This window comes from Tyto alba, unplaced genomic scaffold (assembly GCF_018691265.1).
Source record: "Tyto alba isolate M040663 unplaced genomic scaffold, T.alba_DEE_v4.0 Super-Scaffold_19, whole genome shotgun sequence".
Taxonomy (NCBI): Eukaryota; Metazoa; Chordata; class Aves; order Strigiformes; family Tytonidae; genus Tyto; species Tyto alba.
The window spans coordinates 7,991,164-8,014,858 of NW_024881281.1; the positions used below are offsets into that span (position 1 = coordinate 7,991,164).

At 46.6% G+C, this 23,695-nt stretch overlaps 1 protein-coding gene across 1 annotated transcript in view; it reads right to left on the reverse strand.

Annotated features, from left to right (window-relative positions):
* Positions 1 to 4,039: 4,039 nt before the first annotated feature.
* Positions 4,040 to 23,695, reverse strand: part of GALNT17 (polypeptide N-acetylgalactosaminyltransferase 17) — a 223,823-nt gene continuing 204,167 nt past the window's right edge. The window contains exons 7-11 of the mRNA XM_032993700.2: positions 22,793 to 22,978; positions 19,164 to 19,301; positions 17,812 to 17,907; positions 7,981 to 8,148; positions 4,040 to 7,326 (exon numbers count right to left, since the gene is read on the reverse strand). Of these exons, the coding sequence (XP_032849591.1) occupies positions 7,198 to 7,326; positions 7,981 to 8,148; positions 17,812 to 17,907; positions 19,164 to 19,301; positions 22,793 to 22,978 (717 nt within the window). The 3' untranslated portion in view covers positions 4,040 to 7,197. The remainder of the gene's footprint in view (positions 7,327 to 7,980; positions 8,149 to 17,811; positions 17,908 to 19,163; positions 19,302 to 22,792; positions 22,979 to 23,695) is intronic.

The window sequence follows — 23,695 nt, forward strand, 5'->3', positions numbered from 1 at the left end:
GGAAAGGGGAACAAAAATAGCACCAAAGCAGATAACTTGAAGGGAGTGAAGGTAGCAGTGAGATGACACAGGAGTCGGCGGGTAGAGCAGAGCGTGGGGGCACCGTGGGAGGGCGATGCTGGGGCAGACGCTGCTCCTGTGCCACCTTCCCTCCTCCCAGCACAGCCCCGTGGGGCAAGGGGGGGCCTGGGGAGGGTGGGCAAAGGGAGCAGGTCATGGCAGAGCCCCCCCAGCCAGGGCTGGAAGGGTCAGTCTCACACCATCTGCCTCCCCACCGAGCCTTCCTCCCCACCCTGGGGCAACAGAGTCCTAGGCTGCCCAGCCTGGAGCCAGCTCTGCCCACAAAAACCCTTCCAAGGGGGTAACAGCTCCTCAGATGCTCTGAGTCATTGCAAAATCACCAAATGCTGAGGGGCAGCTGTCCCTTCCATCATAATTCATCCCCTCCCTCCCACAACCAGAGCTGTCTTGTCTCCCATTTTACTCGGAGCTGTGTGGGGTCCCAGCTGGGTGAGCGGGCACAGGACAGAGCAAGGTGGAACTCTGGGTCCAGCTGGCTCCAAAAGAGACCAAAAGAGCTAAAGCTGAGGCCAGCAGTGAAGCTGGTGGCACCTCCAGGACAACATATTTAAGAAAAGGTAAAAAATGCTGCGTAGCTGCTGTGAGAGAGAGAGGAGTGAGAAAAACGTGCAAGAAACAGCCCTGCAGACACCGAGGTCAGTGAAGAAGGAAGGGGAGGAGGTGCTCCAGGCACCAGAGCAGAGATTCCCCTGCACACAGTGGAGAAGACCATGGCGAGGCAGGTTGTCCCCCAGCAGCCTATGGAGGAAACCACAGCGGAGGAGATACCCACCTGCAGTCCGTGGAGTCCCCCACGCCGGAACAGATGGAGATGCCCTGATGGAAGCTGCAGCCCATGGAAACCCCGTGCTGGAGCAGGCCTTCCTACAGGAACTGTGGCCCATGGGGGATCCATGCTGGAGCAGTTCGTGACGGACATTATCCCATGGGAGGGACCCCGCGATGGCACAGGAGAAAAGCACGAGGAAGGATCGACATAGACAAAGTGTTATGGACTGACTGCACCACCCCTTCCCTATCCACCTGTACCACCTGGGGAGTGGGGAGGAGGTAGAAGAGTTGGGAATGAGAGTGAAGTTGAGCCTAGAAAAAAGGGGGTGTTGTGGACAAGGTGTTTTTAGTTTTTTGTTTCTTGGCATCCCACTCCATTTTTCGTTGCACAAAATGAAGAAATTTTTCCCCAAGTCAAGTCTGTTTTGCCCATGACAGTAATCGGCGAGTGATCTCCGTGCTCGTTGCTTGACCCACGAGTTTTTTCATCTTACTTTCTCCCCCTGCCCTGTTGTGGAGGGCGGGTGAGAGCAGCTGGGTGGGCATCCAGCAGCCAGCCAAGGTCAAGCTCACCACACCTCTCCTCAGTTCAGCATCCCTGCAGCCTTGGGAAGCTCCTGCACGTGCCACTGACCCACGTGGGAGCTCTGTTCCATCCGCCACGCCGGGCTGCTTCGCTGGGCCAGTTTTCCCGGGATGAGGCTTGGCGCACATTTTCCTTGCTGAGGAGCAGTGCGGGAAATAACCCAGCCTCCTCAGGGGGAGCTTGCAAGGCTAAAAGGATCCTCAAGTAGCTGTTCTGCTCTCAAAATGCCAGAAGTTGTTACTGGTTTAGTGCTGGGTGCCAATTCTGCATCTCAGCACAGCAAATCACCTTGTCCCCACTCTGCTGTTATTTTCCTCCCGGCTGCGATTTCTGAAGAGCACAATAAGAAATTAGTTCCTGCACGGGTTCTTGCCTAACTATGAAATACTTGCCTATAACAATAAAACCTAGAATTACAATAGCCAGGAAAGACATTTGGAGAGCTATTACCCATCACGTCTCAGAGCCACCAGATGGGAATAAAATAAGAAACTCCTCCTCTAGAAAGCTCTCTGGGTTATACAATCTTTCTTCTTGTTATTTTGCCTTCTGCTGGAGGAATAGCACTTGACACAGAGGATCAGAATGGCTGTTCTAGGTAGCAATTCCTCCATGCCTTCAAAATAAATATTTAGCAGTTTAGGAGACCCCGGAGCTCATGGTTATTATTCTCCCAATAAATAGCACTGCCTCGAGCACAACCAGTATGCAGGTACCAGCTCCAAGTGTGATCCAAAGCACGTGGGGCAAATTCTCAGCGAAGGCTTGTATGAGTAACCCAAACTAGCAGTCCTATAAATAGGAACTGATCCTTTTTTTTTTTTTTTCCGCTACAAACTCCTACCTCAGCCCGTAGGTGAGACCTCCCCGGGGTGAGGAGCCATGGATGGCACCAGCTGCTGCTCCCAGCTGAGACATCAGCAGGTATTTACCACAGTAATACTCATGGGATGTGACACATAAGCCACTTGCTCTTGACAAGATATCCTGGATAACTGGAGACTGCTGAGCTGGGATTTCAAGCTTGTTATTTCTGCCATGTTATTTTATTTGAATGTGTTGCTAGAAGGATGCTGTCACTTTGCTTCTAAGAAAAAGGTGCAGCTGAGATCCCAGTCCCACCAGCGACGACTTAGCTGAAAACCTGAATGAACTGAGCAACTTCACTGGCTTCAGCATGTTGTGTGGCTCCTGCCTGTAGGAAGATTTAAAGCCATCAATAATCTGGGGGATTTTTTGATTTGTAAGAACAGTGATTCCAGGAACCACCTCCTCCCAGCATAAAGGATCAGCCCACCTACAAGATGTTGGCCTTTCAGTAAAAGTGTACATTACCTCAGCCTCTCACCTTCCCAGCACTAGGCTGGTGGGGCTGGAAGGTTTTATGTCCCTAAAGCTGGTACAAAGTTTTTCTGATGTTTAAAAGACCATCTAGGCATTGCTTTGGTTTGGCCGTGACCAGGAAGGGCCCTTAATGCTTCATCCCCACGTCCTCAGAAATCTAGCTGGTTCCTAATGGTTGCGTGCATTTCCCACTCCCCAACCCCAATGCAAGATGGCTTCTCATCTGTAAAGATGAGCTGCTGAGATTTCAAATGCCTAATTTCACACTACATAGCAGAGTGCTTAAATCTGTATCTATTAGCAGTGGATGAGTGCCCAAATTGCTCTGTGATCAAGCAGAGAGGCTTTTCTATTGGGAGTCCATGAGTTAAACTTTTGACTTCGAAATGACAACAGTTTAACTTCACCTGAGGGCTTAGAGGCAACTTTCTGAAAGTTTGGCTTTCTGCCTTGGGCAGCACAAAGGTCCTGCTAAGGGCATCAGAAGATTAAGAGCTCGCTGTTGACTTCAATCTTCAGGTCGTACCGTTTTCTAACCTGGACCTTTTCCCTCAGAATGTCTCGAGTGTGTAAAACGCATGCAACAGGAGCAGAGGTTTTCATCTTGTGCCGTCCTCCAAGAGAGCTGTGGCTGCAAATGGGACGCTCCATGATGAAGCTCCATTTACCACGCTCTGCCCCAACAGGCCCAAGGCTACACTCACCCGGACTGATGCTAACAGCCTGCTGTGTCCTCAGCTCGGCTGGGAGAGCTGCTGCTGCCATCAGAAGCACAACAGTGCCCTTATAACACAGGGCACCCACAGATATACTTCCCTTCTGCACAGGAATATACCTACCCACACCTTGCTGTCCTTACAGGGACACCACATCACCGGCCAACCTGTTTTTTAGAATACGTATGTAAAGAAAGTGGGTCTAAAGAGGGCCCCGAGCCTCAGGTAACATTTCGAAACACCCAGCCTGGGTACAGGAACACATTTGCAAGTGATGTTTTTTCACCACGTAACGTCTCTTTTCAGCTGCTTGAATGTAACTGCATTATCTTGGTGAGTGGCAGCCAGCAGGGATGGATGAAATGGGAGGTTAATCTGCATCGGCCATCTCTCTTGATTTCTCCTTCATTTCCATTTCTTTTTAAAATGGAAGTTCCATTAAAACAGCAGCACTCTTCTATTAAATAAGTAACAGAGAAGAATGACTGCCTCTGTATCTCATCAGCAGTGAATCTTTTTAAAATCACTCAAGAGGCAAGGCTCAAATCATATATTTAATAAGAACCACTTTGATATCACTTTTTAAAGCAATTAACATATTATTAGATATAAGCACAAGATGCAACAGATCCAGATTTCTAAGACAGATTTCTACGGTTTAGGAGGGTGCAGACCTCGGGTCATCGCCTCAGCAATCATCTCTGCATGTCACAAACTAATGTCAGAACAGAACTTCAGTTACACGGACAGAGCAGATTAAATTCTCACTTTTAATCCTGATTTTACTCATGCTGCTTCTTTTCAGTCATTTCAAAGCACTCTATGTACACCAGTGAGAATGGGCAAACCACCTCAGCAGGGTTTCTGTCCCACCTGAGGGTCCTGGAGCAAAGCGTTCACTTCCACCGTCACCTTCCTTTTGGATAGTCAGGCTTTTGTTTTCCTCGTGGAGCGAGAAGGAAAGGCATCTCTGAACCTTAATACTTTAAAAGATCAAAGAGCCCATCGCCAACAGGCCGGAGGGCAAGCTCCCAAGGGCACGTTCATCACCTCCACCGGGCAGCTGGAGGTGCTCGGTGGTGCACCCCGCTTCTGCCAGGGGTGCTGCCTCCCGAGCGGGGCCGTGGGGAGGTCCTGGCGTGGCTGTGGCTGACGGGCCGGTGCGTTCAGTGGAGCCAGTCCCTCCTGCCCGGCGGCCGAAGCACGTCCTGCCAACTACAGCAGCCGAGGTGTAGCCACACATTCATTCCTGCCGCCAGTGACGGGGACAGAAACCTCCAGCAGCTGAAGCAGATGGAAGGCTGGGGGCGGTGACACCTTGCACCACCACGATTAAATCTGACAAAGCCCATCTGTCGGCACCCTGAGCACTGGCAGGACTAGAGCTGAACTGGGAACCGTGACTTATAGCACAGGCAACATCCAAGGGCTTTTTGGTTGTTTATCCTGAAACATGCAGGCTTTTCCCAACACTAAGCAATACGTGGCTTCCGCTGATGACTGACAGCAAACTGATTGCTCAATTAAAGGGCGTTTTACCATTTTGACCATTAGCTGTGAAGTCTCCAATCTCCCACTTTCCCGGAGCCCACTTCAACAGTAAATTGCTTTTCTTAGAAGGCAGCAACAAATGCAAGGGGAAACATATCATGCATCTAAAGACATTGTGATCATATTGGTTTTGTAAGTGCTAAAATTTATTACACAAGAGATGATGCAAGAGCGAATAAGAGAGCAAAATTCTACATTGACTCCCTACTTTGCAATTCAGGACAACTAAGAGGTTTTACTTCATTAAGGAAAGTAAGGGAAAAAAATCAGAGACAACCCCAATGGATGAGGAAGTCTTGTCAAGCCTAAATGAACAATCAGTCCTACGTGACGCTCATTGCTGTAGAAGGAACAATGAAATATATCTGCTTAGGTTCAATAAATTACTAAAACATCAGTTATAAACCTGCTGCATGGCATTGAAAATTAAACTCATTAAACATCCAGGTAGCTTCATCCTGATGCAAATGGAAGACAGGCATGAGTGCTCTGCAGCAAACAACTCTGTGCACATCCCATCTTTGGGAAACATATTTACACATACATCTCATATATTAATATATTTTAGTGCACCCTAGCCAGAGGGCAACCAGAAAGAGTATTATTCTGTGAGAAGGACAGGAGATGGGCTGGCTTCTCCTCTGCACTGAGCGAAGCCTGTATCCACCCATTAGTCTAGCATCCATGTAAAGCAGCTTTGCAAGACCACGTTTCCCTTTTCCAGGCAGCCAGACATCAGGACTGCCAAGCAATGGTCTCCCATGACGGCTGGGTAGATCTGGTAGCCAAGATTACTGTGGGCCAAGAAAAGCGTGAGATCGCCCCAGCATATTAACAAGCCTCAAGTGACTTCAACGTCAAGAATTTCAGCCAAATTGTCATTTACTGGTCTCTTGCACTCCCTCTCCCTTCCTTACTTCACCATAGCTCATGAAGGTCTGCAGCGACACGCACTGGGGTGGACCTTGACCACAGTCTCCCACTGACCGGGCAGGCGTGCTCGAGCCTCGGGAAGAGAACACCACTACAAAGCTATGGAGACAACCATCACTGATGTCTTCGTTCAGAGCAAGGATGCCTTAAAAACAAACCCTATAGCCTCCATGGGAGGGAAGCCCGAGAGGGACTTTCGTGTTACCTGCTCTCAGCCTGTTGCACATACCGGCGCATCCATCCTCACCTCTACAAGAAAAGACCAAAAATAGGGTAAATCTGGGTCTCCAAGGGGACAGTGCCAGACCAATGGCCCCTCTGGAAGGGCAAGGTGGATCTGCAGCTCCCCAGGCTCCCGTGGGGCTGGAAGCATCCTACCAACCTTACTCACCAGGCATGAGTCCGACTGACACCTGAAAGGGCAGGGAACTGCCCAAACAGGCGGGCAGACATCTAAGGTCTTTTCCAAGAGGAATCCATCTGGGGCCTCCATGGGAGGGACTGGTGCTGCACATGGTGCTGGCTCAGCCAACAGCACCGCATGGGCGATGGAGCTGGGCAATGGGAAATCAGTGTTTTTATTCAGTAGTATTTTATTTGATGACATCTGTGATTAAGGGTTGGAAAGATCCATGGGAGCTACAGGGGTGAGTTTTGACTCTCCCAGACTCAAGAAAGGGGCTGTTGGATGCAGTGGCAAGAAAGAGAAAAGAGAGAGAGGACCTAGCAAAACACTGTATCTTTCAAACTCAGCTCATCTGGGGCTTGGCAACGTTTTCCTCTCACAAGCACGTAAGTTTTCATGCTTGCCAGGCAGGTATATCCAATGTCTCTTGACTCTGATCGTGGTGCAAACCCACCTGGCCCTTTGTGAGAGCTTGGAGTCGTCCGAGAAAGCAACAATTCCCTGTCAGTAAAATGCTCACAAGACTGCATGAGCTTATTACAGTCATTCCAGCAGAAATAAGTGGTACCTTTTAGAGTGCTTGCCAGAAGAAAATAGCAGTTCTGACCCAATTTCACACAGCTGGAATCAGCTGTGGGAGACTAATACACAATAAAAATAAAAAGACACAAATGCCCATTTCCCCCATGTCCTCTCCTAATAACATGAATAAAGCTCTGTTTTGATATTTTGTCCTTTCCAAAGGAGTCCAGTCAGATCAGTCCAAGTCAGTCATGTTTCAAGTCAAACTCCCCTGACTCTTCCACCCTTTATTTGATGAAATTTTTAATTGTCCACCTTTGCCCCGTGCAGCTGCGAAGAATCAGATCGATGCCAGCCATTCCTCTGTTCTCCACTTCCAAGCACCGTCCCGTTCCCTTGTTCAGGATGGCACCGTTCTAAAATTAAAGCATATAGGGAAAATATTAAAAAAATTAAAGACATGGGGTTACCTGTGAAGCAAGCCAGGACTGCACGCTGCCCAGGAGTGCAGCTGTGTCCTTGTGCATTGCTGGAAATTGCACAGCACTTAGCTGGGCAGTAATGCAATTTAAACAATAAAATAATTCCTAAAACAATCAATGTGAACTGAATGAGCAACCTTTATCACTGACAACACAGATCGCTAACATGTCAGCAACCAAAGAACATCTGTAACCTTTAAATAGCACGGCTGCACCCATGCATTAGGAAGATGTGACACTTTTGTAGAATGATTATTATTTACACTCTGCTTTGGGACAAAAGTACTGTGTTTTCACGTATTTCACCATAGATTATCTGTAAGAAAAAAAGAGATCTGTAAGTCATCAGGGCAGGTTACATACACCCGAGGGTATCAGAAAGGGAAATTTCTACTGGAAATTGTCCTAAAATACTGTCCCTGCCCCTTATGCCTCTTAACTTTTCCCCCCTGCCCTAGGGCCTGGCCTCTGCTGTTGCACGGGACCGTTCCATCTTTGTCCCACACTGTCTCACGCCTAAGACGATGTGCCACAGCCCACGGGTTTGGGAAGCAGGGGAGCAGCATCAACAGCAGACCCGTAACAAACCTGTATGAAATTCCAGCGCTTATGGAGGCTGCTCTTGACCTTCTCGCAATCGAGGAGCTGAGGGAAGCGGCTTTTCACGTTATCCACCAGGCAGCGGGTGTCAGGTAGGAGAGTGGTGGTCCCGAGGGCGCCGAGATGAAGGAATCCCTCCTTGGTGTAGCGTGCAAGCTGGGGGCAGGGAAGGAGAGGAAGAAGACTATCAGTATTTTTGGAGCATCATTAAAAAATTATAGAGGAAAGGACAAGTTTGCAGAGCCCCAGGAAAAAAACCTGTGAAGATGGTGCACAGAGGAAGTAGAACTGACATGAAGGATAAAAAAAAAAAAAAAATTCTCCAGCCTTTTTTCCTTGTTATTTCAGGGGTTTGTCTGCAGATGCAGGTGAGGAGCTGGAGCACAGGGAAGGGATAAGAATAACTCTGAGCCTTAAACCCACCACGAGGCAGACTCCTCCAGCCTCCTTTGGGCCTGCACACACTGTAGGTTGGGCAATGGATGATTTCTGCTGGTTTTCAGCCGGAGCCAGCTGGCTTGGCCAGTCATGCTGGCCCAGCCTGTGGCTTCTTGCATGCTTGGCAAGCCAGCCTTGCTTTGGCCTGCAAACAACACTGCTGGTGTGTCTGGCACAACCCTCCAAAAACTCCAACAGCAGCCGGGCAGCAACGTCAGCCAAAGGGGGCCAATAGACAACTGGCCCCGTTCCCTGGGGATGCAAGCCCAAACCTCCCCCACGGTTCAGCACCAAAGCAAAGGCTCAGGATTGCAGCTAACCCCTGCAATACCCCCTGCACCCGGCTGCCCAGTGCTCCCAGGGACCCATCTGGGCTGCCAGGGAGCTGCAGGCTGTGAGCATGGGGCAGTTCCGATGGTCTCAGGGACACTGGGCCGGCAGCGCACAGCTGGCACCGAGATGGCAGCAAGACAGCCCCACTGCCACGGCAGGGCCGCACACAAAGGGCTCCTCCATTTGCAGTGTTTAAAGAATCCCACCAAAATATTTCCCTAAACATATTTAAATTCAGGAGCGAAAAGGGATGAATGACAGCGGCCTGCCTTTTATAGTTCAAGGGAAAGATATACACAGCTGCTTATTTCAATTATGAATCAATCCATTATCTAGCAAACAAATAAGGAGTATTCAGTGCATTAATTAACTGAGCATATCTGTGACCCAGATGCTTAAAAAGAGACAATAAATCATACTGGGAGTTTGGGTTACCTCGGTTAGAATAATTAAACATTGAAAATCAAGTTAAAACAATGTAACAGGGTCCAACTCCAGCTAGTAACTGCAGATATAGCTATGATGCTTGAAGCCAACTTTGTCTTTCCTCAGTGCTGCTGGCTGCAGGTACAGGAGTGCCGAACCCTCCGGCTGGTCCCCATGCTGCCCATCTGCCTTGCGATGGGTGCCTGGTCACCTTGCTCCCAGCTGCTGGTGGACTTACATGTTTAGCCAATGTGTTGTGTATCAAGACAAGACCTCCCCTACTTCACATCTCACTCAGCCATAACCACCACCTCCTCCCCCTCCCACTAATTCACCGCCTCCCCCGGGCACAGGGTGCCCAACCGTGGAACAGGGATCGTATCCACCACCGAGCTCAGCTCACACTGTGCCAGGCTCCCAGAAACGGAGCTGCCCTGCGCACGAGGCTGGAGCAACCTGGGAACGATCCCCCGGGCATCTCCAGCCCAGCTGAAGGCTCAGATTCACGTTATTTGTTTTTAGCAGTTTGATGTTTTGATGAGCCAAGCCTCGAGTGAGATGGTGCTCTCAGCCTGACAGTGTGTTTTTAACCATACAACTCATCTGAATTAGTATTTAAGCATCAACACGGAGGATGAGGCTGCTTGTCTCGCAAAAAGAAAGAGGTATATAAAGGAAAAGACAATAAAAGACAAGCCTTCCCCATGACAGACAGAAGAAATCATCCAGAGGTCCCAAATGGGCAGTGCAAGTTACTCTCCTTCTCCTGTTTCCGAAATGTTTTCTACCATGTACATAATTAGTGTGCTAGACGCTTTCTTTTTTTATGAAGTTTGGCAGCTTGTCTTCAGACAGTTGGCCTAATGCCCACAAGGCAACATGATTTCTGCTCTTACATGTTATCGCCTAATGTGGTGGGAAAAGTAAGTAGAGCAAAAATCAAATCTTTCCTGAGGAAGGGAGTGGGGCGGGGGCTGCAGGGAGACAAAACGAGCTGAAAAACAAACATGGGTATTATAAAAAATGCATTAAGTGCATCTATTAGATGTGTCATCTACTATGTATCTTAGCCAGATAAATAAAGCCCTGAAAATGCGTCTGGATCTAGCACACTGCCTAACGTCTGATCTACTCTGCCAAGCACAGTGGAGGCTCAGCAACAGCCATTGCAGCCTTCAAGCCTGTCCAACCCTCAAACCTGAGAGTGATTATTCCCCCCAAACCCTGTCTAACTTGCAAGTGCAAGCTCCACAGCATTCCTAAGACATTTACATAATCTTTTTCTTTGGGGATAATTTGCCTTTGATGCCTTAATTCTTCTTTTGTAATTTTGCTCCTCTCCAGAGTGAGCCGGGCGTCTCGACCACAAGGTGACAGCGGGGGGTGAAGTCCTGGGGTAAATGGGAGTCCTGCAGTGGAGCACTGACCCTGCTGACGTTGGGTTTTTCTTCAGCAATAAAAAGGAAGAAAATAACAGAGCAGAGACCGATGTGCGAGATGGCTCCTGAGGCAGCTGTGGGGAGCGTTAGTGCAGCCTGTCCAGCACTTTCTATCTGGATTTGCCCAGTAAAAGGAAAGATGGGAAGCGCCTCTGTCTCATCACCACATAGTGCATTGGCCAACATTTTCAAGAGCAGCTTCAGACAGTGGGCTCACGTAAGACCTGGGCCTACCTTAGTAACTGAAGATGCCATACAAATGCTTTACAGTATCAGTAAATTACACATGCCGCGGTTATTAAAACCTTCTGAGTGGTTGCAGCAATTCAACAACTCAGCAAGTCGGCATTTTGAGCAAACTTGCCCGCTTCAACGCAGCCAGCACAGCCTCAGACGATCTCTGGGAAAGGTGGTTCATGACAACTTATCCTTTCACTACATATGAAAGTTGAGTGAACAAGATGTAATAGTAAGAGGCTTCTGCAAGTGTTCACAGGGATATTCAGCATCAGTGCAAAATACCTGCGGGGTAACACTGCTCCTTGGCTCAGGGGAGCACAAGAAGGGCCTGCCATGAGCAGGATTTCAATATGCTCCTTCTTCAGATGCCGTGTTTGGGAGTGTCGGTGACGTAATTGTGTAAATCTTGCCCTCTTACCCAAGAGTGTACTCAATCCACCCAGCACCACCTGAACAGTCTATGCTGTTCCCCTCTCCTTTTCATCCTCACAGCACAGCCACGTTACCTCTTCCCACCAGATCTGGGAAGCTCCTTCCTCCAAACGTTCTCCTGTTGGACCATGTTTTTCTCCTCTCAGATGTTTCCTAAGGATTGTCCCTCCTGTTCTTCATTCTTTCACTGCTGACCACCCCAAAGACATTGCCTAAGTCAGCAAGTGTCTGAACAAGGGTAATCCCTTGGAGATCCCATGCCTGCTTTGCAGTCACTAACGATTTCCTCACATGGCCATCATGGTGCTGAAAGGTAATAAAAGTTTTGTCTTTTTTCAGAGAAAACTATTTCATTGATGAAGAAGGAGGTTTTGCCAAAGTGCAGTCCAGTCACAGGAAGGTAATGACAGCCCACATCACTGTTAAATTCAGTGATATTTCATGTAACAAATCTATGTTTTCTTGGCTTTGTGGAAAGGCAAATCACTGAAGTCATCTGAGTTTAAATTCTGCCCTCTTGCCCCTCAAAAGTATATGTGTCCTTTAAAGTGATTTATCTTATGTCTCATTGTCTGCTAAGAAGGTTTGTCAGCCTCCAGGAAGCAGATCAAGCCAGGCATGAGTGGAATGAACAGTGAGGGATACAGGGATATGGCCAATCCAGCAGGAAAAAGACAAACGTGGAGGTACCAGCCTGAGGAAATGCCTGAAGGAATTACCCAGCCTGGCACAGCACAAGAAACAAAGGGAAAGACCGAGAGAAAGGACCAGAGAAAAGCAGTTTAAAAATATTAACAAGCTAACCATTTAAAAGTGGTTAATATTAATGAGGTCTTAAACCCCTTAATCAATATACGTGACCCAAAGCCACCTCCCCTAACAGAAACACGGATTCATACCCACAGCCTCTTACAAACACCCTTCCAGGTAAAACTGCATCCCAGGTAAAACTCCATCTTGCAAAGCGCCCCACCTCCAGGTACCGCTCGGGGGGGGGGGGGGGGGGGCTGCTCTGCCCTGGGGGGACCTGCAGCCCCCACTGATGCCGGGGGAGTGAAGGGCACACGTCTGCACACACGCCTGGTGCATCGCTCGGGCTCATCTCCCACTGGCAAGCTTGCACCACCAATACATCTTCTTTGATTATTGTTTCTGGCTGGCTGCATCTCAGGGATGGGAGAAAGTTAATTAGACATCTTAACACCTGGGAAATAAAAGCCTTGATGACCTTCATTGACTCTATTGGAAAATAATTTAGGGTTGTTTAGCTTCCTTTCTGCACTGAGCAGATCATCAATTAGCAACCGTAAGTAAAGCGTACAGTATTTTCTTTTTAACACAATTTAATCTGATATGCTATTTTGTCACCCTTGATACTGCCGCGTCCTGGATGATCTCAGTATTGATGGTTTTGTCCTCAAGTTCTGATGCTTAAATGGGCAAAACATATTTTATCCTATAATTAAATGAAATGCTCTGCTGGGTGAACATTATCTTAAGTTTTATAGTATTATAGTGCTTTCTATCACCTTAATGTATCACCATAGTCCTGTCACTCCAATGAGGTATTACTATATTATTAGTGTAATACATCATTACGGCAAGGTGTTTTCATGATGTATCGCTTAAAAGATGAAGCCATCAGGAAGAAAAAAAATCCACGAGCAGGCTCAATATAATTACAGGATAAAAGGATACTTCATCATGAAATCTGATAATGATTTGACCTGGAAGTGAATGAAAGCAGGGAGAACAGAAAGGTAAAGGGAAAACAAAAGAAAAAATAAAAATTTCCCCCAGTAATAGATGCTACAACAGAGGTGCTGTGGGTAAAAGCCAAGATCTCATCTGCATTCAGTGCTAGGTATGGGACCCATCGCAGCTAACTGTATCCATCTGAACGCTCTGTGCTTAGTGTAAACTGATTAGCAGTCATCAGCAGAGAGAGCAGAAACTCAAGATACAACACAGGCTGCCCTGCCTTAAATGGGTCAAGTCTCTCCCCACAAAGCCAGACATTCCCCCTCTCCCTGCATTGGGCTGCTCACCTACAGGTACGCGGCGGCCGCGGCGGACAGTAGCACTGTGTGGGATGGATTTGGAAAGAGCGAGGACTTCCCCCAAAAATCTCAACATTACCCAGCATGGCAGGGAACAGGACCCGTGACACCACTGACCTTGTGTTATTAAACTGCCACACCTTACCCTCACTCGCTGCAGCCGAGGAACCCGGTCCTTAATGGTGAAATGCATTTAAATGGGTATGGCCGGGCCACAATATCAAAAAGAGAACTGGAGATTTTTGGAGACTACTTGAACATTGAGCACAGGCACCACTGTGTGTGCTTTTGGATGCTGAACAACTCAAAAGGAATTGTAATTCCTAGTGTTTTATATATCTATATATAAAACAAGTGAGCTATTTGAACAAAGTGTTTATCTTACTTCTAATTATATTCCCAGCAATAAATTACAATATGCAGCCCATTAATTAAACAGTAGTAGCGGAAGTCCAATTTCTTTTGTGCTGCACCCGTGCTTCTGCAAAAGGCTAATTTCAAAGCTTCTGCACTCACTGATAGCTACTTTTAAAAAGCATTTTCAACAAGTTAAACTAATTGCATGTATCACAAAACAAAAGAACTGCCAAGAATTGGCTCTCAGCTGAAGAGGGAAGGGACAGTGTGGAGGTGGAAGACCAGGAAAAAAAATCTGTGCTGAGCTTGCGTGACAGGCGAGCTGAAGGGAGCCAGCAGCACTGCAACATTTGACTTCAGAGCATCAGGTAGGAAAAGAAAACATCGTTAAGTTTAATCACAAAAACAGCTGAGGAAAAAATAAATAACCTGCTTTTAGTTATTCATCTTAAAGCCCAGGGTTAGCAGACAACGTCAGGCTAATTCAGTTTCTCATACTATAATGCACTTAGAGGTTTAAGTTTCCATCCAGAGAGTCCAAAAGGCAGTTTGTGCCATTTAAGAAAAAAATTGTGTGCATTTAGGCAACATCTAGGTTATATTTAGCAGTGACTCGATCAGCCACAGCTGACTGATCTTTGTTTAAAGGCAAGGATAAACCAAAGTATAATTTGCCTCTACCCCAAAGGACTCCCGCAGCTGGTTCTTAGGCTCAGATGGCTCCTGAAGTTCACAGCTCAGGCTCAGATGAGCTTTGGGATTACTTAGTCCTGGTGAGACTGGAAAGCCCAGGGTAACCATATTGTGAGAACAGGCTCTTTATCCATTCCCATCATCTGAACTATATTTTTTTTTAGCTGAAAATTAACCTCCTTGAGCATTCTGGACCCCAAATACTCACTAAGGCTACCACAGCTCCAGTGTCCTGCAGTTCTACGTCCCCATTGGTCTCCATCTCAATCTTCAACTCATCCTCATGCAAGTGAGGCTTATTTTGCAGGTGGAGAATTAAAAGACACATGTTTAAGTTGTATTTGAGGCCTGTGATAGAACAGAGAACTGATATCCTGTCTTGCTAAGCCCTGATTAATGTTCCAGGTTTTCATCCAGGTTTGATGAGCTAATCCTCAAGACGTGGCAAAAAAGGCAGACCCTGTCTCAGGAGAGCCACCAGGAATGGGATCACACGTTCCCAAGACCCTAGGAAATGGCTACAAGATTTTGCTGTGAACTCTAATATGTTTTTTCATCTGAAAAGCAGCAATTGGGGCACCTCCTTCCCATGTACGGGCTGCACAAGCACTATGAAGGATGGATTAAAGAAAGTTTTGGTTTCAAGATTGAGTTACTTATCTCTGGTATTCGCAGAGGTATTCAATATTGGGGTATTCAAAAAATGACACCCATCATGGGCTAGAATGCAGCTGGAGCTAGCAAACTGGTCACCGCAGCCTCTGTTTGACCTGGAAAGCTCTGATGCTTGAATTGGAAATCTGCTCAGTAAATAAATTACCACAAATAAGTTGGGCAATCCTCCTGCCTGGTGGGGCACTCTTCTTCCTCTCTGTGCTTTCCTTTGATTCATGGGAAAAATTTTCACAGGCAGGGTTTTATTATGTAAACACCTGCAGGTACTTAATGGGATGGTCTTTATTACGTTATAGTTCACAGTTTTGGTCTTAATGAATGCAACCGCAGTGCTGAGCTTTCTTTTGTAACATTATGAGGGAACCAGAAGTTTCTCCTCTCCACACCTGCACGGAGATCCCAGTGACCCCAGAGCAGAGATGCAGGGCGGGCTCAGAGAGCTCTCGGGAGCAGGAATTCAACCACTGGTGTTGAGGATTCCCATGTAATTTATGCACTTCTGGGTTGAGATGAAGGTTTGATACAGTAACCTGCTTTTGAAAGGTATATTGCTGTGTCACCTCTGGTGTGCCATCACAGCAGTTTGCGGCCATGCAGTAATTTCAACAGGACTTAGGTGCTCACAGTGCTTTAGACACGTGGTCCTGCCCACCCAGCAGTTCTCAGCCTAAGCCTCATGTCATCTGCCAGCACTGACAGCTCTGATTTGGGGTCACGATATTAAAATAAGCTGTTGGAAGGTATGGTCAATGCCAGAGTGAAAAACATCATGACGCCAAGACAGAAAATGGTGGAATGACAAGCCAGGGCTGCCTTACTGGGTAAGGGAATAACACAGCACAGCAGCCAGAATATGTTCAATGAGAGGGCAGGTCTTCCCCAAAACATGCAAAGACAGAATGCTGTCCTGAAAATAAAAAGAAATCTCTATAGACACCTTAAACTTACCTAACTCAGCAACCAGGCACAGCTGGGATGGGGTTGTCTCACCTAACCTCCCCCAAATCTATGCTAAGCTTCCAGTGTAAGACTTGTCCTCTAGGCAATGGAGAGCAGCAGGCAGGACCTACCCCACCGTGCGAGGTGCCATGAGTGTCCTCCCGTGGCACATCTTGTCTTCTTTTGAGAGAAGGTGGATGATGGCTTCAGCCTAGAAACTTGGAGTTCAGGCAGCTTTCAAGTACAGTTTTGCCCCAATTTCTAACCAGACTAGTAGATGCAAGCCCTTCAGCACACATGTGGCTGATCCAGAGATGGTAACAGGGAAATATTTCTGAGTCTGGCAATAAGCATGGACTTCTCAACAAAGAGAAAAGAAAAGCAACAGAAGAAAAAGCCTTGTCACAGAGGATTTTATCCCAGAGGAGTTTATCCCCGTTTCCACCCGTTGCTACTACACACTGTGCAAGCACAGTTCGCGTGATCCGCAACCTCCCAGCCTTGGCTGAATTTCCAGTATAGATAGCCACAGCATTTACATGGGAAATGCAAACAAAAGCAGGAGTTTGGAGTCAGATAAATACATCAAATCCTGATGATAAGCACCCAGGGCCTCATTGGAAAGAGCTAAAAGGCCAGAAGAACAAGTGCTGCTGCTCTGTTATTTTAGGGAGGTCAGGCACGATTCTGGTAATGAAAGAAAACCTAAAAATGACATTGTAATTCTTGAAAACACCAGTTATGATATGATGGCCATTCTGCTTCCAGATCTAAAGGGAAACTTCTTGTATTTTCCCCTTAAAGATTGTAGGGGAGAAGGACATTGTGCTAAGGGATGTGCATCATGAGATGATGACCACTAGGCATACAGAAAGAAAAACACAAAGGAAATCACAGGAAAAAATCACAGGCAAAATACTGAAGTAAGGACTTGGGCAGAGATAAGAGTAAAACAGACAGGAAAAGTTAGTGGGGAACTGTGTAAATTATCCCTGAAGCTGTGGACCTTGAAAGTCCAGCTTACGAGTCTGCTGTTGGTTTAACAGATGCCAGCAGCGACAGAGCTAGTGTTGTGCCACTTTGTTCCAACTCTGTGGCGACTGAACCAGCAGCATTCCCGTGCTGCTGTCTTCCTAAAACATGGTAAGAGATAAAACTACAGAACGGTCTGAATTAGTTCATCATCACTTACTTTCAGTATTTGACACATCCACTAAGTTATAAGATCTAGAGTGAATCTTGAAATGCTGTTTTTTTAATCTAGAATAAATGTAGAATAAGAAGCTTTTGGTTCGCTTCAAAACTTTTGGAGAGGCACATGGAGTGCTAGAAAACTAACGCTATGGTAAATCCCAGCCAAGCTGAAATGGCTAATTATCAACCCGTTAAAAAGCACTGTTTGTTTTCTTTACCCAGTTGGTATGTTTTCACTCTGCTGGGTGAAAGAGAAAGGAAACGTCTTAAAATGCTCTGCTTGTGTACTCTCTGCTCTGTTCATTGGCTATTTGCTTTCAGCGTTATTTACCCTCGTCTGGAAGATTTTTTCAAATTAGGCTTTTACTTGCAGCTCTGGCATGATTATGGCAATCCAGAAAATAGCTACCTTAGGAGTAGCTGGGAAAGTGCGCCTTTATATCTGAATTTTTTAACAAGGAGCTGGGCCTTATACATTTGAGAGAGAAGCCAACGGACATGTTGCACATCCATACTCTGCCCTCTGTCCATCCAGCCTCTGCCAGGTACCGCCTGCTCCTGGCACACGAGGTCCCAGCAGAGCAACTCCTCACCTGCGGTCCCCAGCCATGGCACGGGTACAATATCGCTGTGTGGTTCTCCTGCGGGCCCTGGTCGAGGCAGACATCTTTTGCCTTGTTGTTTCGAAGCTGTAAGAAATAAAAAGTGCAGGGTTATATGGCCCTGTCTCTTAGGAGATAAGCAATAAACTGATGTGCAGCAGTGTCTCTAGCCTCTCTTGCTATAGAAAGAATACACGGTGCTGTATCACTAGGCATAATCAGGCAGAGAAAGGTTTAGTGCACCATATGTTTGCTTTAAATACAGGGCCTAATGATGACTGCTTTTATATAATAATCACCATTCAAAGGAGCCAACTTCCTTGAACACAGTTTTCTTTGTATTTGGTCATGTGTGGTGGTAACAAACATATTTTTAGACTGTCATCAGCATGTTGCCAGGAGCCTGAAACCAGTGCAGAACTGCCTGTATTTCATCGAAATCTCAAAGTGCTCAAGAAGGCAGGGGAAAACGTCCAGCTAGCACAAGGAGTCCCTTTGAATCGTCATAGGGCTACGGGAGGAGATCGCAAACCAGCCGTCAAGTACTGAAGGACACACTTTGGAGGAAGCATGGAAGTGCTGGGTTCGGGCTACAAAGCCAAACGGCCGCCCAACCCCAGCCACAGGGGCTGTTAACACAGAGATGTCCTGGCTCCGGTCTCCCCACGCAGGGCAACTGAAATAGGGCCTGAAAAGGGTCTTTGAAAAAACTATTTTTGGGAGGTTTTAACTTGAAGGAATTAAGTAACTTCGATAATAAATCCTTCTTAAAATTAATGCCCATCTGGGGTGCTTGGGCTGTAATTCAAGAAGCCTTCTCAAACTGCCACTATTCCATGAGACCTATTGCAACAGAGTATTATTAGTTCCCATAAATGCCCGGTTTTATATTCCCAGTACGGTCTCAAAGCCAGCAGATATTGAATTAAGTCTCCTTACTTTATCTCGTCCTTAAGCTGTTGTGACAACGCACTGTATCCTACAGAGACCTTGTAAAGAATTAGGCTGAATTTAAGTCAAAGGGTTTTAGAAGATGACTATGTATTAAAAATATATATATAGATGCTTAATCCATGGAGTAAATGGGCAATATAGATAATTTTCTGTCAATTCAGTAAATGAGGTATTAAAATATTTTACCGTATATGGTCTTCAAGATCAGAAAAAAATCCCAAAATACGTTTTTAGAAGAAACTGTGAACTGATTTATACAAATCTATATAATTAAACACAAACAGTAAGTTTTGATTCACATTCCTCTCCTTTGAGGCTATTTCTCATGAGAGACTCACCAGCTGTAAATATTACCATTCTGATGTAAGGGACTGCTCAGCCTTAATTACCTCTCCATAAGCGATGGTGTTGTTGTATCTTCTCATTTCTGGATAAACATGGTCCAGGTACCACTGGAAATTTTTACACTTCAAGCTCTTCCTTAATGCTTTTCTCTCAGAAACATCACCAATGTCAATACCTGGATTCTGAAAAGTAAAGGCACAGAATGTCACTGAACAGTTACTCTTAAAAAAGATTAAAAATGAATGTATTCCACTGATGTTTGATGTAATTTTCAAGCCACCTGGAAACTGCCAACAGCTAACTCCACACAGAGGCCACACCACGGAATTTTGGCATGTGTATCCAAGGCTGAAATCATTCTCACAGAAGTCAGAAGGAACACTTGGGTTTCAGAGCCACAGCGAGGAAGAGACATGTACTTCTCTCAGAGGTTTTGAAGACATCCTTGCAGTGGCCACCAGACTGACACTGGACACATTTTGGTCCTGGGAGGTAATTTAGAAGAGAACTCAAATGGAGAAGAAACGGTTTTGAAGGAAATACAAGAAGTGCAGTGTAACAGACGTGAATCTTTCCACCAACTGCCCTGGACTTTGGATCCATCTGAGAAAGACAGAATCTAGCTATGGGCACAACGACAAAGTATTTTTAAAAGATCTCACCTCCCTTTTAGGTACTGATGTACAGGACTTCCAGAAGAGCTTAACAGCAAATGTACATCAGGATTTAAAAGATGGTCACGTGCTGAATCCTGGAAATGTAAATCCCTGACTGCGCATTGAGCACCTAACCTGTTCTCCTGACACACCAAGGGTGCGTGACCCTACTAAGAGGCAACACAGAGGACAGCACAGTTAAAAGGTATAAAATAAGGGGGAAAAAGAAAAGAAGAGAAAAGAGAAAGGTTTAACGTTCATATATAATAGAGGCAGATAGCTGAGAATAAAGGATAAAAATTACAGGAGAAGAGAAGTTGAGGCTGAGCCTCAGAAAAACCTCTTCACAATTTGGACAATTACACGGTGAAATAGTCTCCCTGGAGACATAAAGGAACCCCACTGCTCGAGCCGATTTAGAAGCAGACAAAGGTACGATATCTGTCCCCGGAGGAATAATCTTACAGGAGCCAGGAGCAGGGGTTGAAGACAGATGCCCCCCTTTAACCTTTTATTCCATTACAGAATTTGGTGAACTAATGTAGCAGCCAGGTGAAGGAAACCAAAGGCACACTGCAGCCCCTTTTATTTCTTTCTACAGGTGTCTGGGTCTCTATTTTAGCTCCTGCTCTTGTCTTTTGCAGTGATCATTAAATACAGCTGGGAAAGCAATTTTCCATTACAATGCTTGTAATGATCTTCTAATGAATTATTCACTCTGCTTTAGAGAAGACACCATTTTAATGCATGACTGGTAGCTCATAGGTAAAAATAAAGATGATTCAGTGTAGACAGGTAGGACAGGCTGAAATCTGAGTGGGCGAGATGGGATGCAGAGCAAAGCAGGATCACAAACCAGTCAGCACCTGAAATACTCAGTACATGGAGTTTGGCTTGGTTTTGAATATAGCGGCATCACAAAATACTTCAGTGTATATCCATAACCCCCTGCACAATACCACCTGTCAAACAAGGCTTCTCTAAAATTAAATCTCGATTTTACTGGTAAGACCTGTGTAAAAATCTCAAACTGTTTTCAGGGTAACCCAGATCTGTTTCCCCAGACCCACCCCCAGTGCCAATTCATGTGATGCTGCTTCTTCTGAGCTGTGCAGGACCTGCGGCTTCCCAATGAATTTTAATCCCTTTTTGCCATGCTTCAAAGCTGTTCTTGAGCAGGAGCATGGTGCCTCACCTCTAAAAAGGAAACAGCCCAAAGATCGGGGCTGAACCCACAGTAATTTAAGATGCCTGCCTATAGGCGTTTGGATCTTGCAACCTGTTTTTAAGAGACCTGAAATCACTCAGTCCTGCAGGCAACTTTCTGCCTCTCTGAATGCTTGGAGCAGTGCCCGTCACAGCCAGTGCCCTCCTGCAGCTCGCTGGGTAAACAGCATTTCTTTCCATCTCTATTCATCTATTTCTCAGCAACTAACTAATCCAGGACTCCCCACCACCCCCAGGACAACAAAAGAGCAGCACAGGCAGCTCATCGACCCTTTCCAGGTACCTGTTGTTCTCTAATGCAGTACAAAGTTGCTACTATGGTGGCTCTAAATGCCAGTATCTCTCCCCAGATGTAACCTTTCCTCAGAAAGCAACAACAGCTCATGTTTTTATGTTTTAATGTTTATCAAAATGCCCTGGAGCGCAGCGCTGTCAGCCAGGGACGCTGCCGCAGCAGGATCAGGACCGCAGCAACTCTTTGCAGGGGTGTGATCTCCAAGGTATGAACATTACGTCTTTAATTTTAGCACCAAAAGTGTGGCTGTAAATAACCGCTCACGTGGGGTCTGGCCACTTGTGGCAATGGTTTTTCCTCACACTTGAACAGAGCAGCCCAGCCCTCGTGCTAAAGTACACTGCAAGTGGAGCGGGTGTCGGGGGGCTCTGCAGGGCACCCAGAATCCCCATCACACCCATAACCTGGAGAGCATTGCTGCCTCCCCCACCCCAGCACCCCTTCTTCCTCTTCTGGCAGGACCAGAGGCAGGAGATGGGGCCACTGGCCCAGCCGGGGGTGCTCCCAGTGTGCTCCAGACAGTGTTCAGAGCCAGGAGGCAGGAGATGCTCTTGGGTTTCACATGATTAGACACACCCTGCATGGACACTGGAGCCCAAGCAGCAGCCCTGGACCTACATAAACTCCTCCTGAAGCCTAGAGAGCTTCTCACAGAAGTGCAGGGAATCACCCAGAGACGTCCCCATGCAGGATGTGTCCCCTGGGCATGGTCAGCTTGTCTTGCTGGTGGGAACCCATGGTTTTCCAAAGACGCACCGTGCTGCAACATGGCAGGATTTACATGAAAAATAACGTGTCAGATCTAAGAAAATCTAACCATTTCTGTGCAGAAATAAATATAACCACCAAAGCTATTTAAAGAGAGTGTTTCTGGAGCACTTGCACGTGGTGCTGCTGGGAGGGGATCTCCTTCTGTGAGCCACCGACCTCCAATCCTTTACCTCTGAACATGGTTTCTAAGTGCTGATGGCCTTGACTTTCCCAATGCTGGGAAAGCAAATGGCCCAGGCACCTGGACCACACACTGTGCGCAGCGAGCTCTGGGCAGCGGCAGCATCTGAGAGCTGGGAAACCCGAGCTGGGCTGCACGGGACACGGACCTGCCTGAGCCGCAGGAAAAAACCTCAAGCACTAATGCTGCTGATATTAATAATCTTCTGCCAACCAACTCTACAGACAGACTCCATCTGCGGAGCAGTGTCATGACATAAACTCACACTGTGTAAACGCTCAACAGGGAGATAAACACTACAATACAGGTTTAATTTTTAGAAATTAAAATTAAAAGGCTGATGTGAACAGTAGGCATTCTTCCAACGTCTGCAGGTTTTGCAGCATCTCCGTCAAAGCCAAGGGAGCTCTGCTGACTTCCCCTTCTGGGGATGCAACCCAGAGTATTTAAGGCTCTCCTTCACCTAGGGGGCACTACATGCTCTATAATTCAAATTTTTAACCCAATAAAGTGAAGACTTAGGACGAGGTGAAATGTCTGTACCTCCAGCGGCAGGTTCCATGCGATGTAGACGTGCCATTTGTAGTCATCCATCCACACCTCAGCCACCCGCAGAGCATTGCGCTTGGTGTAAAAACCAATGTTGTTGTTGTAGGGCTTCTTCTTGCGCTCGATGTGAGCCACCCTGGAGCAGGGCAGGACCTCCATGCTGCCTCCGCACAGCCAGACCTACAAAGCAACCGCACAACACCATCAGCATGGAGCTCTGCCGTGATGCAAAGGGTCCGCGTATAAATTAAAGAGAAAGAAGTGGCGAGCACGGAGCATCACAGCATCTAGCTGGCAAGTGAAAACTCATGACCAGGTTTGGTCTTTGCTCAACGGTGAGACATACAGGGAGAATTTAACCCGTGCCCAGATCAAAAAAACATGTCAACTCTAGAGGGATCGGGTCTATATCCAGCACATGGTATTAATGTGTTGCAGGATTGGGTGCTGAGTTTAGTGATGTTGCTACTCAATAAAAAGGATTAGTAACTGGAAGAGTTGAAACAATTGCAAGATCTCCTCCTGCAGAAGGGATGACTCAGTGAAACATATGGCAGGGACAGATTTCTCCCACTTGAAAACATTTGTTCATTATTTTTCTTTCACATGCTGTTTAAAACTCTCTTAAATCACAGTTTACAAGTTAATAAAATCTTTTGAGGTCTTCTTTTTATCACATGGAAAGGGAATACACAGAAAGACTTGCCATACCTAGGTTCCTACCTCGCTGTTTGTCTTCACCAAGAAGTTATTTATCTTAAATTAAAGATGCGTATCCAGGACATCAGGCGCTGGGCAATCCTTACAAATACATATGCCAAACAGGCCTAATAACCCCAGTTCCGCCTATTTTGCAGTCTGCTCCACATTATCATTTTGCACAGTTGTTATAACACC